Below are 19,159 nucleotides of genomic sequence, written 5' to 3'. Positions count from 1 at the left end.
AGAATAGAGATCTCATTGTAAAGCCAATGTGGCCAAAAACTAGTGAACATTCCTAGTGTGCAAAGTACAATCAAAACATATGGGCGGTGGAGTTGTACAGATATAAATGATAGTTTTTTTGTGTGTGTGCCATTCGACCAGGTGTAGTTATAATGGGATTGCTAGCCGGAGGACGTGAGGAGCCTTTCAGTCACTTGCCATCATTCAATGATGATGGCACAGTGCCTTCAGTCCGCTATTTAATTATCAGGAATGTGTTAAAAAAAATTTCTAGGTTTTTGCAGCTCTTCTACTACACATATAATGAAGAATTTAGTTTTTGGAGAGTTGTTTTGTGGGTTTTTTATTGCTTTTGGCTAAATCAAAAGTCTGGATTGTGTTTTTAATATTTTTCCTTAAAAAATTTAATAATATACCACCTCACCCCAGTTAGAATGGCCTATACTCTGAACTCAGGCAACAAAAAATGCTGGAGGGGGTGCGGGGAAAGAGGAACCCTTCTCCATTGTTGGTGGGAGTGCAAATTAGTACAACCACTTTGGAGAACAGTATGGAGGTTTCTCAAAAAGCTCAATATAGACCTACCCTATGACCCAGCCATACTACTCCTAGGCATCTATCCTAAACAGCAAACCCCAAGATATCAAAAAGACATTTGTACTTCCATGTTTATCGCGGCACAATTCACAATAGCCAAAATATGGAAACCACCCAGATGCCTCTCCACAGACGAATGGATCCAAAAAATATGGTACTTATACACAATGGAATACTACATAGCGATTAGGAATGGTGAAATACTGTTATTCGCAGGGAAATGGTCAGAACTTGAACAAATAATGTTGAGCGAGACAAACCTAGAACACAGAAAACAAAGGGGCATGATCTCCCTGATATATGACTGTTAACAAAGGGAGATGGAGAGACAGTAGAGACCAAGTCTGTGAAACCAAAAACTGCTTGTCAAATAGTATACCCCCCAGGATTGGGGCAGCGACCCAACAGTATGTAACTAAAACCAAACAATTACTCAACATATAAAGGTCAAAAATTGACCTCTCAGTGGAATACAATAGCTCAAAAGCTATGTATGTACGTTCATATAAGACTACTGTCGACATATGGTCTAATATCGACATTACATTTAAAGCCCTAGCCGAACTTTCTTGGGCGTGGCCACGTGCCTACTATATATGTTCTTGATACATTGTATATTGTATATATGTCTACCTGACCTAGAGAAGGGATAGAAAAACAGGGCGTAAGATATCACAAGAAATGTACACACTGCCCTACTATGTAACTGTACCCTTTTTGCACAACACCTTGTCAAAAAATTTGTGTTCAATTAATAAATAAATTTTTTAAAAAAGGAAAAAAAAATTAATAATAGGTCTCTGTTCCTTCTGCTCTGGAAGTGAATAATATAATCTATCCATTGATCAAAACCTGTGCAAACAAGACCTTCTGACAAATCCCTTTCTTTCTTATCAAATTTTTTTTCTAAGTGACCACCTGCTTATGGGCTGAACAACACTCTATACAAAGGAAATTAAACTGTTTTTTCTCCCCAGCCCAATATTCTATATTATATGAGAATATTAAAAGAGCACAGTGTGGGGATGAGCACACACTTGCAAAAATGTGAAGAGACCATAATATAAGAGACTAATAAATGTATTTATGCCTCAGGAGAGCCATATGGAAGGTTTGTGTTACTGTCTAGCTGACAAATCGCACAATATGACTCCTTTTCCTCAATCTGCACAAGTCCAATAAACAGAAATAAGCTCTTAGAGTCATTCTGAAACTGTGAAAAAGGGCAAACACCTTATATAATGGAGAAATTCAAGGTTCCTGCGACTTTGTGACTAAGGCAAGTCCCCATGGTAGCAGTGTATTTCCCATCTTGCCTCATTTGTGAATATGTGTCATTCTAAATAGGAGTAGCTTACTTTCTGGAAGTGAAATCTTCTCTTTTACTATTTTCTTTCCTCCCTGAGGTTTTTCTCTGCAGTAGATGTTTCCCCAGGGCCACTTTGAGGACTGAATGAATCAGTTGATGTGAAGGAAGAGCGGGTTGATAAATACAAAAGGTACTGAACTGGCCTTTTCAGTTTAGGTACAGTTCCCAGGAAAGCAGCATAAGTAGCAGATCATGTTAACAGCCTTCCTGAGCTTCAGGTGGGGATTGCCACTATACTTTTTGCCAGCCACATACTTCCATAGGAAGTCTGCTATGCTTACACTGAAGGCTCCCTTATGGACTAATAGACATAAGAACTGTGACAAGAAGTTGATGCTGAATTGTGAAGTCCAACACACACACACACACACACACACACACACACACACACACACACACACACGATCTCGAGATCTTTTCAGCAAATAAAGGCTACCAATCTGCTAGCTGGGTAACATGATCTGAAAATGCCAGGTGCCGTAGCTAATGCCTGTAATCCTAGCTACTTAGGAGGCTGAGATCTGAAGATCACCATTCAAAACTAGCCCAGGCAGGAAACTCCATGACTCTTATCTCCAATGAACCACCAAAAAACCAGAAGTGGAGCTGTGGCTCAAAGTGGTAGAGTGCTAGCTTTGAGGAAAAGAGCTCAGGGACAGCACTCAGGCCCCAAGTTCAAGCCCCATGATTTAAAAAACAAAAAACAAAAACCTGTTAGTTTTCACTGGAGAGTAGAAATATAAGAAGAAATTAAGAAAATTGTTCTATCTACACATTTCAATAGGGTACTAGAGTATGTTCATTTTAAAGATTTATAATATACTCCATTTTCACTGGGAAAATAAGATCAATTTGTTCTTCTTTATTAACATAAATATCAAATACTTCATATTATTTCAGAGAGCTATTCTAGATAACAATTTCAGAAAGGTCTTGGAGCTATTTATGCTTATTAGACTGGTATAAACTATGACTAAGAACCATTTAGACACTGTCAGCTAAAACAGCAATCAATCATGTAGTAAGGCTACACAAGAATAGAGTACAATACAAATCTTTATATGTATGTATTATTCTTTCAGTGGCTATTTTTAAGAAAAAATCATATTTCCAATGTTTACTAACCACTTAGTTGGAAAGTAAGGAATATAGATTTATAATTGTTTTTCGGTCTCATCTCTACAAAATCTACATCTGAAGCTGGCTCAGTTTTGTAACTTCTACTCAGCTACAAAGCATGCCATCATTTCCTGTGAGTTTTGTGAAAATTCATATACAAAGTAATGCACTTCTCAGATCATTTTAGACAAACCCTAACCTAGCTTTCCCCCATGGATGTTTAATCAATGTAGTTTCTTTTTCTTTTCAAGATAGCATATCACAGGATTGTTGTCCTCTACCCCAAGACAGGGGGAAAGTTATCCTTCTCCAACTTTCTGTATGTTTAGCATGCAATTGATCTTAGTTCCACAATGTGCATATTTCATCACAGTTTTGCTTTTCATTCCTGGGAGAAAGAGAGAAGGCAAATGGACCTCTTATTCTGAATGACCACAGTTGCTACCAAGACAGTTCTTTCATGTCCTGTCTCACCATACCGTTCTCATTATATTCCTCTTTTCTCCTCCCTCTGTTCAGTAAGTATATAGATATATAGGTAGAGTTCCCAAACATCTCTGTATGTGTCTGTGTGTGTACCTGTGCACAAGTGCATCTGCCCCCACTTTGGATTCTGTGAATGTGGGCCATAGAATTTTGTGGAGCCTTGGAATATGTATTGAGTGAATTTCATGAGTTTGCATGAAAGTGATCTACACACCCCTAGTGTATGTACTGAAAAATACAAAAGGATGAAGACAGTCTCTTTCCTTAAAAAGTGTATCTAGGCACAGGTGGCTCACACCTGTAACCCCTAGCTACTCAGGAGGCTGAGATCTTAGGATCCTGGTTTGAAGTCAGCACAGGCAGGAAATTCTAAGAGAATCATACCTCCAATTAAATGCACACGTGCATATACACACACAAACACCTGCCTCTCCTCCCCACTCCCCCCCCCAAAAAAAAAACCAGAATTGGAGCTGTAGCTAAGTGGTAGAGCACTAGCCTTGAGCAAAAATGCCCAGGTACAATGCCCAGGCCCTGAGTTCTATCCCTCAGACCTGCACAGAAAAAGAAAAAAGTTCAAGGTCTAGGGGATAAACAGAAATAAGCTATGTAGTGCAGTATGACAAATACAGTAATAGAGGTCTGGTCTAGGGGATGGGAAGGAGGAAATCAGTCCTGGCTAGCTAGTTGTCATAGAAGTGGCATTTGAGCTGGATCTTGAAGGATGACTAGAGATTTGCCAGATGCAAAAGGGAAACAGAAAATTCCCTACATGTGGGATCAGAAGCATGAAGAAGGACTGCCCATAATATGCTCTGGGAGGAATCAATCCCTTAGGTCTTACACCATCAATAAATAAATTTTGAGCACATGCTTCTCAAATCAGAAAAATACATAAATAAATTATACATGTGAATTAATATTAATCTGTATACTAAAGATTAGAAAAGTCTACATTTTAGTTTAATATTTTATTTATGTCCCTACTTTGGGAGTCACTGGCTAGAGAGAGGTGTTACTGAGTTAGTGGGAGCATGTGAGACTAGGGCAGACAGGTGTGCATATTCATTCTTCCCCTCCCCTTTTCACTCAAGAGCCCGTCAGGAGGCCAGAGGCAGGAGAAGCTGGGCCTGGCTGCCTTGGGTTGGGTGTGGGCCAGGATTTCTAGTTCTTCTTGTAGTATATCAATCTCTTACAGTTTCTGTACCCAAATTATCAATGTTCAGCCATAATAGCTTCTGCAAATATTAATACCTCTTCCCCATGTTTTTTACAAAAGTGTTCTTGGAAAGAAATATAACAGATGAGTTGTTAACCCTAATTTTGGTATGAAGAGAAGGATTTTTGTCTTACTTTTTTCTTTCTTTTATCCTACTTTTTATATTTTCCATTTCTAAAGAATAAGCATGTAAAATGAAGTAAACATGTAAAAGAGAATGCTCATTCCATTCCATAAATCAAACCCTTAATTTGCTTTCTTCTTCCATAGATATTACTATAAATGGAGGTGGGAGGCAGTTACTAGATTCTGTTTTATTGGAACTGAAATAAAGATAAACTATGTTCTCTGACTTATAACCTCCATACAAAGAGATCAAACTATAAGAAATAATTAACACAAAAAAGAAATAATTAACAAAGCTATGAAATGTTATTAAATAGTCCTATGTTAATCTTATATGAAAGTATATGTGGAATAAGGAATATAGATTTTTTTTCCAGTTGAACATTTGATATTGGGGAAATTGAATACTTAAAGGAATTTTCAGCTCTGTCACTTGAGAAATTCCAACAAGGAAAAGAAGTCCCTAAGGGTTAACTGTCATTTCTTTTTTCTTTTTTTTGGCCAGTCCTGGAGCTTAGACTCAGGGCCTGAGCACTGTCCTTGGCTTCTTTTTGCTCAAAGCTAGCACTCTGCCACTTGAGCCACAGTGCCACTTCTGGTCATTTTATGTATATGTGGTGCTGGAGAATCGAACCCAGGGCTTCATGTATATGAGGCAAGCACTCTTGCCACTAGGCCATATCCCCAGCCCCTAACTCTGTCATTTCTGAGGAACTCAGGAATTGTAGAAGTCTTGGGAGTTAATCCTTACATTAAATCTGCATTTATCTCATTTCCAAAATGTACTTCATATAGTATGATGAAATATTCATTAACTGTGGCTTTAGATTATTGTATGATTCGAATATAAAATATGCAGGTTAAGAGATATAAATGCATTTTATTACCTTTGACCAAAAAAAAAAAATAGAAATCTGATGAGCTCATCTGATTGATAAGCTGAGTGTGGTTGCTGATAATCAGAAGGATATTTACTTTGCTTTGTATATTGAGCATGGTTCATGTTTAGAAACACTGCTTCTTTATTTCCATGACTGTCATCTTTAGTGGGCAATTTTTCAAATGATTGTGTCACAACCCTAGTCTACATACTGTAGACCTAAGTTGGTTTTGTGTCTTTACTCAAGATTGCTATAGAATTCAAGAAATCTTTAGAACTATCTGTCATTACTGCTACATTGGGCGGGGGTAATCCATTGTGTTTTTCCAATAATAAATAGAATTCAGATTGTTATAAAACCATAAATGCAAATATGGAGATTCAAAGGTAACAGATTGGGGCTGGGAATATGGCCTAGTGGTAAAGTGCTCGCCTCATATACATGAAGCCCTGGTTTCGATTACTCAGGACCACATATATAGAAAAAGCCAGAAGTGGCGCTGTGGCTCAAGTGGTAGAGTTCTAGCCTTGAGCAAAAAGAAGCCAGAAACAGTGCTCAGGCCCTGAGTTCAAGCCCCAGGACTGGCAAACAAACAAAGGTAACAGATCCAGGAGCCCTACCAATGTAACAAAAGGCAAATAAACATAGCCAGCTACTTGACAATGAGGTCAATAATGATGATGATTTCAAGGTTAAATCAGGACTGGTAAGAATGGAGAGTAGGAGAGTTATTTCTCTACAGGAGTAAATTTCAGAGGACAGAATCATTTGTTGAAGAGAAGGAAAAGGAGTGAGTGTTAACACATCCAGCATAAAGAGGGGACAAAATGAAGGGCTTCCTCTTATCAATGGAGAAAGGAACTGGAAACGCATAGCATTTAAGAGCAGAACATAGACTCCATTTACACTTAAGAGTTGTTAGTCCTCTGACCCTGGGAATACAGAACTACATGCAGTCTTGCTGTACCTGTGGCTATCAGGCCAAAAAAGAGGTTTTGTTGACAGCTAAAATAACTGAAAAACAGGTGAGCTGAACCCTCCCCTCCCCCATCCCTGGCCCCCAAAATGGCTGGGATAGTGAGGAGGTTGGACTGAAAATGGAACCCATAGGGTCAACACATTATGGCTTAACTGTATCAAGGGTATTTTTCTGCTCTTGGGCAGTACTGGCCCTCTTCCTTCAGCACCAGCTGACAAAGGGAAGTGGCCTATCTGGCAGCCACTGGGCCCTGCTACACTGCAAAGGACCCTAAGTGACATCATAGTTCTTTCTTCTATGCAATAATGAGGAGCAGGGCCCAGAGTGAAGGAAGTGTTCTTACATGATGGCTCTTTCCTCTTTACTGAAAGAAATGGAAAGTTTTAATTGGAAGCCTTGTTTTGGGGCTTATCATTCATTTGTGTGCTTTGTGCTATCCCGAAGAGGCCAGAAAGACTAAAACATTCCATCCGCATCCCTTAGATTTCTAGATTCATTAGAAGTGCCAATTTCTCTTGGAATACAGGTTCTTCTACAGCCTGCTCATCCTGCCAGGCCCTACTCTAGATTCTCTGTCCTTTCTGGTGCCCCAGCCTGCTCTGTCTGGTTGGCGGCGGGTGATGAGCTAAGAAGGCTCCAGCAACAGAAGCACTTTATCCACAAGAAGGAACTGAAGCAAAATTGTCTGGGATCAGATGGTTCCCTGCAGTTTCTTTCACTGCATTCTTCCCTGGGCAAATGCATCACAGGTGGGATGTGGCCTAATATTAACTCTTGAACCCCCAACTCTGACAGTTATTGCAGATGGATTTTTCTTTCATTCCCTTTGAAATTCTGCTTTTATCACTCAGTATCTACCAACAAGTTCTTGTCAGAAGGTCCTGCAGCTGCCTGCCAATCACAGACTCTATTTATGAAGAACACTAAACCTCCAGGCTCCTTATAGAAGCATTTTGTCACTCAGCATCTTATTCTCCAGTTTTAAAGATAGGTCTTTCACAGAAAAGAAAATCATAAATCTATTCTTACTAAAGGGCTTTCTGATTCCATTATTATTATTATTATTAGAAACACTATCACTATCATTATTATCAGTCCCCTAAAAAGAAATCAAGGTAGTGGAAACTTCTTTTTATAAAATGACACTTTATCTTTGTGATTAACTATATAATAAACCATAAAGTCTTTGCCGTAGTAATCTCCTCCTTACATCTTATTGCTTTGATAATAAAAGCTTTTTTATGGCAACAAAATAAAATTTTACTATCTAAGCAGTTTAGATAAAAGAAGATGTGGTTTGGGAAGGATAAAGGGCAGGACTGAAACATATGAGGTTAGAATGGTTTTATGTGCTGTCTCTTTATGTAGAGCAGGCTTAATGCAGCATAAGTCCAAGCCAATTAAAAAGTTCTGTATTTCTGTCAAGTACAGAGGATCATTATTGAAAAACAAAAACTGTCAATACTTAAAAACCTCAGATTAATGGGGAAAGCACACATTTCAACAACTAAGCAAGCTATCCTAATTTGCAAACAGAATCACCAACAACCTATTTTGTGTGCTTGGTGAATATCATTATACTTTTATTCATAAGTTTGTGTAGTAAATGATTAGATTCTGTCCATGACCAACAGCACAGAGATTTGTGCATAGATGTGATTAATTATGCAAGCACTATGGTGTACCAGTTAAGAAGTTTCATCACTGTTATGCCATAGAAAAATGAATGTGCTGCCTTCTCTAACATTCAGCACTATTAAGTAATTTTTGTTGAGCAGCCCATAATAAGATCTTAAAAGTTGAACAGTAGGTTTTAAAAAGTCAGCTTTCTGAGGCAAGATAGATTAAGCAAAGATTTGAAGGAAGAGTTAATTAGATGGACAGAGAAGATTCAGGAGGAGATTGACTTCAAGGAATAGTGAAGGGCACAGGTCAAGGTCAAGGCCCTGTTCAAGGAGAGAAAATAGCTCACACTGCCTGGGGTGTCCTGCAGTTTAAATGAGATCATTCTTATAGGGCACCAGCAAGCTACCTCATGTGCCTAGGGGCCGTCAGCACTCAGTGCTTGTTTGCTCAACTTTCATTTTGAACCATTGCAGGCTGATACCTCTCTCTACAGAGGTACCTAGAAAGTAAGTGTGACCTTTCTGCTACCCCAGTTAGAACACTGGTTTGTGACACTGATTTCTCAGTGACTCATCAACTCTGATGTCCTTCCTCTCCAGATGTCTCCCTCCCCCCCCCCATCTGATCATTCCAAGCCATGGTTCTGCCAGGCACCCCTGATCCATATTCAGCTTGCAGAGTTGTTCTTCATCAAGCAGCACTTCCATATGTGTGTCTGTCCTGGGACCTCAAAGAAGATTCAGTAGGGTTTGCAAATGTCACTAATGATATTATTGGAGAATCTGGGAGTGACACCCAGGCTCTGTGGCCATTTGGAAGGTTTCAGACAAGGTCTTTCAGCCTTCCCCCTTCTCTTAATCTGGGGCTCAGCCTATGTGCTGGCGCCTCACTGTCTGACAGCTGGCTGTCAATGCAGGCTAGCCTGCACTTCTTCACCTGCCACATCCATTTCCCTTCCTCCAACTCTACTGCTCTGAAAGCAAAACTCAAAAAATGCAGATCCAAAGTAGCAAGATTCTTCAAGGAGTGTCAGGTTTATCTGCCTCAGGCTCCGCCCTGAGCTTGCATTGCTTCTGTCCACCAGTTCTTAGCTGGGTCCTGATTCGGCACATCCTTGCCTTGTCTTTGTGCACTTGAATTTTGAAAGCAATTATACACCACAGCGCTTGAATTAGTAAGATGCCTAAGGATGATCTTCCTTTGTTCAAATACCCAGAGGAATGGAAGCATGGTTGATGCCAACTTCACAGGCTTTTCACATCCCCAGTGTGTGTGTTAAGCAGATTAACAGTTTATTGTGTAAACCTTCATCCCTCCTGTTGCTAGCCCAGAAGATCTGAGCTAACACATTGTAGGACTATCTGGGTTTGGTTAATACGTGTTTGACCTGGAGATATGTGTTATACCCAAATGTCCATCTTGTAAACTCTCTGGGCACAGGATTGTATTAGCAAATTTAATGAATAAAACCTTATAGCTGGTAAAGGAAATAGCAAAAGCCTCTTCCCACACATTCTCCCTTCCCAATAGACACATAGCCTGCAGAATTCCCAGCCCCCGGGGTCTGCACTTAGGTAATGTGGAGCAGGTGGCTTTGTGGACTTTCCCTTTGCAGTCATCTTCTCCATTATCCACTGGACAGCTGGGGACAGAGCAATCTTGTGTCACATGAAAGTTTTCTTCTTAGCACCTCTCAAAATTATCGTGCATCTCTCGAAACCTGAGGACTCTATTTAGAAGCCTTGGAGCTCTAACTTTTAATCTCACCCTTTGCTTCCCTCACATCCCTTTTTCTCTGCTTCCCGAGCCAGTCCTACATACAGGTCCTCTCACACTCCTCCCAAATCACATGGAAAGCAAGGTCGGCTCCATAAGGATGGAAAAACTACTGCTTTTCCTCCTAAATAGTTGGTAAAGGGAAGTTGCTCTTCAGAGAAGGATTCCAACAAATAACTGAAGAAGTTGGAAGAACCTGATTGTTTCCATTTTGTAAACCTTGCTAATGCAGACAGTGCTCATCAGTGGCTGCTAATATCATACCAAAGAGGCAAATTCGTTATAATTATTATATGAAGAAATTTGAGTCTCAGATTTATTTTTTTTTTCGAGGATGTATGCCTAGTGATATGATTCTGTCAGCACACACAGAAAGTCAACACATTATCCTCTCTGAGTCAGGTACTGGTGGCTTACATCTATAATCTTAGCTCCTTAGGACATTGAGATCAGAAAGATTGCAGTTCCAGTCCCACCTGGACAGAAGAGCTGTCAGATTCCAGTCTCAACAGGAGAAAGATGGACACAAGGGTACATGCTGGTCATCCTAGCAACTGCAGAAAGCCTGAAATAGCAAAACTGTGGTCCAGACGCATGCCTGGACAAGAAGCAGGACTCTTATCTTTAAGTTAAGCAGTATAAAACAGGACTGGAGGCAGGAACTGAGACCCTGTCATTAAAATAACCAGCAAAAAGCAGGGCTAGAAGTGTGGCTTAGTAGAGCAAGGCTCTGAGTTCAAATCCCAGTACCACCAAAATAAACATTTCTAATCTGAAGAAAATAACCTTGAATTCCATCAAATTTCAATATTTACAACAAATTTATAGGGAATATAAAGAAAATGGACCCCAAAAATGCCATGGAGATGTAATTAGCAAAATTCACTTTAGATAGCTCTTCAGAACTATCCTGCTTCCTTCAAGTAAGTTGCAGAAGAGATGAGAAAACAAAGAGGGGACTGCTAGATTAAAACACATTTAAACTGGACACATTTGGCTCATGCCAAGTTTCTTAGGAGGCTAAGATCCGAGGATCAAGGTTTGAAACAGCCTGAACCAACAGTTATCACCAATTAACCAACAAAAAGCCAGAACTGAAAATGTGGCTCAAGCAGTTGAGTGCTAGCCAAAAAAAGCAAAAAACACAAGGCACTGAGTTCCGCTACTGGTAAATATGTGCATTCATATACACATGTACACATTGAAGAGTGAACCAACTAATTATAACATGCAAGACCTATTTTGATCCTGGTTTAAACAAACAGTTAAGACTCATAAGAGTTGGAGAAATGGGAATGCCAAGTAGATGTTTGACAATATTAAATTACTGTTTTTAAGTGATACAGTAGTAAGATGGTTATGGTCCCCAAAGCCTTAAGTTTTAGAGATGCATTTTGAAATATTCGGGGTCCAAATAAAAGAAAAATAGCATCTGACACCTATGTTTATTAGACACAGAAAGCTAGGATGAAATCTAGAATGAATTTTTATTGTTATTATAAAGGTGATATACAGAAGGGCTACAGTTACATAGATCAGATAATGAGTACATTTCTTTTGGGATAATGTCACCAGAAGGAATTTTTAATGAGTTGTAACTTCTGAGAAGGGTACTAGGAGATTAGGGAATAGGTTGAGAAACAAACTTAGACAGATAATTACTTTTATGTAGAAGTAATTAATTAATTAATTCGCAAAGGGTTAAACAATATAATAAGAGAACTGTAATGGAATAAAGTTCATTAGAACTTGGACATGCTTATTTGGAAGAATGAGAAAGGTATGAGTTCTTTTATGGCATGTGCAGATAGGTTGCCTTGGATTTGTCAAAGCATAGTCCCAGGACCATCTACATCAGAACGAGGCCCAGCTCATTCCCTCCCCGCCAGGATCAGGGCCAGTAGAGCACACAGGTTACTGCCCTCAATGATCTAAGTGCCAGCTTTTCAAATACTTACATTGTTTTGGAACTTTGAAATTACTCAAGGGCAAAAATACACCCAAAATTTAAATCCACAGCAGCACAATTTTGAAAGTCTGAAAGGCTCTTTCTTTTTTGACAATGATTTAATTAGCAGATGACACTGTGTAACCCTTGGGAATATGCATTCCACATTGCCTCAGTTTTTGGAGAGAGATAGAAATATTTAGGATAATTTTGCATTTTGTTTAATGAAAATCACTTTTAATCCTTAAACTGATTTAAGTTTATTTTTGATTAAGCATATTCTTTTGGCTTTTGTTTTTCCCTAGCATCATTGACAAAGAAGTTTCACTGATGGCAGAAATGGACAAAGTTAAAGAAGAAGCAAGTAAGTTGACTTGTGGTTACCAGATGAGGTACCTCCCAAGCAGACGCAATCCACAGGTCAGAGGGACAAAGATACTAGATTATGGGAAGTGTTCACATTTTCTCTGAAATACTAGTACATGAGCTGTGTAACCTTGCACAAGCCACTTGGAAATCTCAACTATAATCTAATTTACTGCCCAGTTGATTGAAAATGACAATACATTTAGTGTTAAATCGTAAGATACTCCTTTTAAGCCTTTATGATTTAGTAATTTTCTATATAATATAATCATTTTCACTTACTCTTTTTTAGGTTCCTGTTTGACTCTGTTTCTTAAATTCTCCTCCATATACTGAACTACATATAATTTTAAAATATCTGTCTTTTCTGAAGCACTTCAAGTGCTTGCCACACACATACAAATCTAACAGACAAAAAATTCCTAAGCTTTTAAGCAACTTCTGCAAGATTAATAATTCAAATGTAGAGATGTCTAAATGAAGTTTTCTTAAAACATCTCAATTCTGTTTACAAACTTCGTCAAATATGCCAACACCTGCCAACTTAAAACCACAAGAGAAAATCAGTTCCACGTTTTAAATTGAAATCATAAGTTAGATTGCTTAATAGACCAAATTCCCTATTTAAATAATGAATACACACACATTATCCCTGTAATTGCAAAACTTTTCCTAAACACAAAATCTTGGCATTCTGAGTTTGTTTTCTTTTCTTTGTGCTTCTCTCTAAACCTTTCCACTGGGGTAAAGTACCAGAGTAGATTTACATCTTAGACTGGCAGAGGTTCATGGGTTAGAAATTTCAGCAGAAATAATTCCACTCAGCCAGATTCTACATTAAGCCACAAGTGGATACTCTGAGCCTTCTGTATTGAATTTAGTCTACTATGTGAATGTGATCCTTGATTCCATATTTTCCAGCTAGGATTTAGTTTTATAATCATTGTTTCCTGGTTGTTCTGAATTCTTCAACCTTACCCATATTTCCTCTCATGAATTAGCTAAATGGAAGTCTACACTCAACCAGGTTTCAATTAAATTCCTTTTCTTTCGACTGAAATGTCTTTCTCTTCACAGGGATGAAAGATCAGACCAGATTTTTCTTGTATTTTTCTTCTCTGGATCTTGGCCATAATTCACTGTCATTTTATTTTTTTCGAAAATAGCCATCATTCTCTTTTATCGCACAATTCTCTAAATAATTTTAAACATTTTAGATTTGAAATATATTAGTGAAACTAATATAATCCAAGATGAACATCCCTGAGTGTGAAACTATTTTCTTCTTTGAAGTCCATTGATTTCCTCAGTAAAAATGTATTATACCCATGAGTTGGTTTCCTGCTTCCTAGGTACAGCTTATTTCTAAAAGTTGTAACTAGAGACCAACACAGACACAGATGGGTCTCCAGACCAACATGGAAAGATAATAAAAGACCTATTTTCACATACTCATTCTTCATTTTTGAGAAATGTTAGGTTCTAAGATGTGTGGAGTTTGGAACATCCCTGTCATTAATACACAATCAATACACATTCACCGTGTGCTTCCTTGCACAGTGAGCACTGTGAGAGCACTATACACTGTAGAGAAAGCAGGAAGTCACTAAGCCTTCAGCAAGCTGAAACTGCCGGAATGGCTGGCAGGGTTCACCTAACTTCAGTACCTATTCTCTGCCGCAGGTCTTAGAGCCAGGGGCAAGTCAGATGGCATGTTCTTGGGCATAGAACTGGTTCCAAGTCCAGCTTTCACCTACTTACTGACTGTGACCTTGAACTACTTTACTCATTTCTCAGATTATATAGTTCTTTGTCAGACAAGAGGGGGAAAGAATAACATCCGTCTCAAATAGTTATTGTAAAGATATAATGAGGAACTAGAAGCCAGGCCCTTGACACAGTGCATGACACAGTATGTGTACACAAAGAGAAAAGCTCTTATGAGTAAATAGGATAGTTCAACATCAAATATTATAGTATAAATGAAGGTCCAAGAGATTATGCTGCATCTCTAAGGTACCATACTTGTGTCAACAGGTATGTGTCTCCAGAAAATCATGCATCCCATTAAGTACAGAACTTAACCTGCCACCATCTTGAACTTGCTTATCTATGATCCCAAAAGTATTTTTCTTATAGATGAAATAAATCATATTTACATATGGCATAAACCATATTTCCGCAAGTATAACGTAAACTCCTGTCTCCCACATGGCACCTAAGACAAGACTGAGCAGACCATACGTATTTCATAAATATTTAAGTGAATTATGGTAGTCAATTTCATGTCAGTAGACCATGAAATCCAATATTAGAGAACACTAATGTGATTATTAAGAGGAAATATGCTCTGAATGAATATATTCATTTTATTAATAATATTTACAATTCACATTTTGAATAGAGTAAACTAAATACTTCATAAATGTTACTCTGTGTGGTTGCATGGCAACCCTACATGGTTAGTTCAAGGATTCCATTTTACAAATGAAGAAAGTGTGTTGTGGTGACTTCATCTATCTCCCTGGAGAACTGGTCCTGAACAGGCAGATTGTTGCTAAATATTTAGGAAGAAAACACTACTTTGCAGGAACACAGATATAATATGAAGTACAATGTTCAATTCTTAAGTTTTAAGGAACCAAAAAGATTTCAAAGAAGGAGCACTTTTGCTCCACCTCCTCCTGGCTTCCACCTTCCAGAGTACACCTTCAGCTGACAAGTTTTAGTAAAGAAGCCCAAAGATTTTCCATGGTTCACATAATATGAACCAAAGTTCCAATGTGCTAAAAAAAAAAAATTGAAGGCATTTATAGCTCCTGTTGAGAAAATGGATATTAGCATGCCAGATACTGTTTATAAAAGTGCATAAATAATATGAAGTCTTATGTGCAGTGAAAACCTAAGCTTTATGGTACTATCTCACTCTACAGATTTCTGAAAGAACAGTGCTTTCAACATACTTATTATTCTATTTTAAATTACAGGATGAATGAATTTTAAGATCTGATCTGGGGGTTTTTGTTTTGTTTTGCTTTTGCTTTTTATTTCTGTTATTGATGTTTTTGAGGTGAAATGTTTGCCCCTAAAGAATACTGGCTTTAGATCTCAACTTTTAAGGCTTTTTTTTTCATAATGAAATGCTTTGAAATGTTAATGAGACTATATGTAAAATGCATCCCAACACTTGCTGATGCAAAGCATTCATTTTCATGCACATTTGGTTGAGTTTAAAACTGAATTTATTGGTGAACTTGCACCTGCATTCCCATTTTAGGGCCCATTTATATCTATTTCTACAGAATCTTCAGTTTGGTTGTGAATGCCCAAGTTCTACATAATCAAAAAGAACAATGACCCCTAATTGTCACCAATCCCACAAATGATCCATTAAGAAAAGTCAGATCTGCTTAGCTGTGCAGTCACTCGGGGTCTACTGACCCCTTTTCTAACTGCTTGTCAAGTCTGGGTCTTCTGAAATTATTTTTTACCCTGCTTTGCAAGATGAAAGTATCTCATTTCCTATTTTTACTCAGAACCATTTTCTCATGCAACAGCCTATAGCCCATCCATCTGTTGAATTATAATGGCAAACAAACCAAAGGATCCAAAGTATGGGTACTGGTTTTCCTTAAGTAGCCCCTGAAGTCGAGAAACTTCAGTCCTTCTATAGATATTGCTTTCAAGTAATGGATTCATTCAGTCTCTAAATCCTTCACTCAGTGAACATCTGGCACTAAGTTGCCATGAACATAAAGAAGCACATGGTTCAGTCTGTTTTGTAGTTCCATGACTGAGATCCATACAAGCAAGTAACATGAATGTATGGAGCAGGACAAGTGGGTATGGTGGCACACTGGGCCATATGCTATATCTAGAATGAACAAGGGCTCATCGGCTGTCATAAGTCTTCAACACATAGGAATGCTCATATTTTAAGAGACACCAGAAATCAACCTTTCAAATGGCATTCTCTAATTTTTAAGTATAGGCACCCAACCTGTTAAAAAATAATGTGTGGACCAAACAAAACATACATTCTCTGGGCCAAAAATGATAACCAGATATATCACTCAATAATACATGATGGACATTCCAGTGACAATTCCTTTCACTCATACCATCTAAGCAAGTTTTTCACTAGCTTTTCTATATTCAGAAAGGCCACTAGGCATATGCCAGTCTGCCCAGCTGCATGGTAAAAATTGGGGAGGAGGCAGGAGAAGCCCCAGGTAAATAGTCAAAACATGACTAGTGTAGTTTGGCAGATGCATAGGCTTTATGAGTTATACCTTAATTATTTAATTGACTTCTCAACATTATTATCATAAAAAGAGAATGCCGCCCTGTGTCTGCAAAGTGACATATGGTTTACAAGGAATCCTAGGCTTTGAGTCTGTATTTCTTTTTTTATTTTTGAAGTGTTCATTAACATTCTATATATTAAGAACCATTAAAATCAGAAATCATATTGGAAAAAATCAGGAAAATCACAACATTGAGGCCAGCATGTGGAACATAGCAAGACTATCTCAAAAACAAACAACAACAAAACACCCTTATATTGTCTGACTATATACATGTACTGTAAATCTGGTCTCACAGAATTTGAGTTCAACATACATATTATCTTAGATGAGTTACAATTTTCTTAGGCTCAAAATGATTATCCGAAAGGAATGAAGGAAATTCACATATAATGAATTAGAGAGCTATATGTCAATCCATTAAATGATCAAATGTGATCTGGGATATAGCTCAGTGACAAAGCACTTGCCTAGCAAGTACAATACCCAGTACTAAAAAAAATGAAATAAAACAACAGTTTTAAAAAAGACAAAATTTGCATTTAAGCCTTACCCTGTGTGTTTGTACCTATTGGTTCTGTGCTTTATAATCTTTTGGGAAATATACACAAGTTAACTTCTGGGCTACTGCATCTATCTGAACCTTTAGTTCATCTGCAGAGCTGAGAGACTCCCTGGTGTCTTTTGTGTATGTGCAGGTGCTAAAGAGTGCACACAAATCCAGTTCAAGCTGGCTTGGCTCGCCCTTGAAATTTTTCCACTGGGGACACTTATAACAAAGGCACAAGACACTCTGGTCTGGAACTTCTCTCTATTTGCAGAATAGAAATATATTTGCAGAGCATCAAAAGCAGAGACATTTAAAAGCTCACAAAAGCTAATAAGTAAAAGTTTAAATCATATTTCAATAGCAAGGCTAGTTGCTCTAAGTGAATATGTCTTAAAATTAGAAGGTCTGCTGCTCCTAGAATTTAATGGTATAGTACATGCATATGAATCAATGTTTCTTAATAGACTTTTTATCTTTACAGTGTCATTCAGTAGAATTTTGTGTGCAAGTATGCCAGTACTGGTGCTTGAATTCAGGGTCTTGTACTTTCACTCCGCTTTCTTTTTTTTTTTTTTTGCCAGTCCTGGGGCTTGGACTCAGGGCCTGAGCACTGTCCCTGGCTTCTTCCCGCTCAAGGCTAGCACTCTGCCACTTGAGCCACAGCGCCGCTTCTGGCCGTTTTCTGTATATGTGGTGCTGGGGAATCGAACCTAGGGCCTCGTGTATCCGAGGCAGGCACTCTTGCCACTAGGCTATATCCCCAGCCCCTCACTCCGCTTTCTTGCTCATAGCTGACACTACCATTGAGTCACACCTCCAATCTGGCTTTTTGATGGTTAATTGGGGGAAGAGTCTTACAGATTTTTCTGCCCTGAGCTGACTTTGAACTGTGGTCCTCTAGTTGTCAGCGTCCTGAGCAGGTAGGATTATGAGAGTGAGCCCCACAGCTGCCTGGATTTAATAGGATTTTTTTTTTCTTTTTTTTTTTTTTGCCAGTCCTGGGGCTTGGACTCAGGGCCTGAGCACTGTCCCTGGCTTCTTTTGGCTCAAGGCTAGTACTCTGCCACTTGAGCCACAGCGCTACTTCTGGCCATTTTCTATATATGTGGTGCTGGGGAATCAAACTGAGGGCTTCATGTATACAAGGCAAGCACTCTTGCCACTAGACCATATTCCCAGCCTCTTTAATAGGATTTTGATAGGTCTTTTTTTCAGACATAGTTTTTTTGAAGAACTTACACAGAACTTTGAGCAAGTGAAGTACATGCCAGTAGAGAAAATAAAGAAGTGTAGGTGCACAGTAAATCAGAAGGGTCTGCATTTTGATTAGGGGCAGTTGGATAAAAACACAAAGAATTGGATTTTTTGAATGGACATCAAAGTAACCCACTTCAGTGACCAACTCAGAAAATAAGTCATGGTCCAACAAAGCAAAGAAAGAACAGATTCCAAGAAATTCGGACATGTAATTATGTTTAACTCTGGCCCTAATGTATCACTCTTTCTTATCTGGCAGTGGAAATTCTGACTGCTCGTCAGAAGAAAGCAGAAGAACTAAAGAGACTTACTGACCTAGCCAGTCAGATGGCAGAGATGCAGCTGGCCGAACTCAGGGCCGAAATTAAGGTCAGTTCTGAAAAAACCCAGCCTCAACCCCAAGCAAGAGATCTGATCCCCATGATGTTTATTTTCTACCCCCAGATTGCTGCTCCATGAGGATCCAAAACCATATACCCAGCTCTTTTTCATGAGGTTAAATATAGAATGGAAAATACAGTAAAGAAACACCCAGTCTCTATATTTAAGGACA

At 38.5% G+C, this 19,159-nt stretch overlaps 1 protein-coding gene and 1 long non-coding RNA gene across 4 annotated transcripts in view; both read left to right on the top strand.

The window, feature by feature from the left end:
- The window catches only part of Spats2l (spermatogenesis associated serine rich 2 like), a 160,152-nt gene that overhangs the window by 132,921 nt on the left and 8,072 nt on the right, over positions 1 to 19,159 (top strand). For all 3 annotated transcript variants that reach the window (XM_048345014.1, XM_048345013.1, XM_048345015.1), the window contains 2 exons: positions 12,432 to 12,490; positions 18,866 to 18,975. In XM_048345014.1, the coding sequence (XP_048200971.1) occupies positions 12,432 to 12,490; positions 18,866 to 18,975 (169 nt within the window). The remainder of the gene's footprint in view (positions 1 to 12,431; positions 12,491 to 18,865; positions 18,976 to 19,159) is intronic.
- On the top strand, positions 5,639 to 6,776 carry LOC125350423. Its single transcript, XR_007210741.1, has 2 exons — positions 5,639 to 6,183; positions 6,396 to 6,776. It is a non-coding gene; the product is annotated as an uncharacterized LOC125350423 (long non-coding RNA).

The sequence above is a fragment of the Perognathus longimembris genome, chromosome 4, assembly GCF_023159225.1.
Source record: "Perognathus longimembris pacificus isolate PPM17 chromosome 4, ASM2315922v1, whole genome shotgun sequence".
NCBI lineage: Eukaryota > Metazoa > Chordata > Mammalia > Rodentia > Heteromyidae > Perognathus > Perognathus longimembris.
The sequence above is the reverse complement of the archived record's forward strand: the minus strand, read 5'-3'. Positions and strand labels throughout refer to the sequence as shown.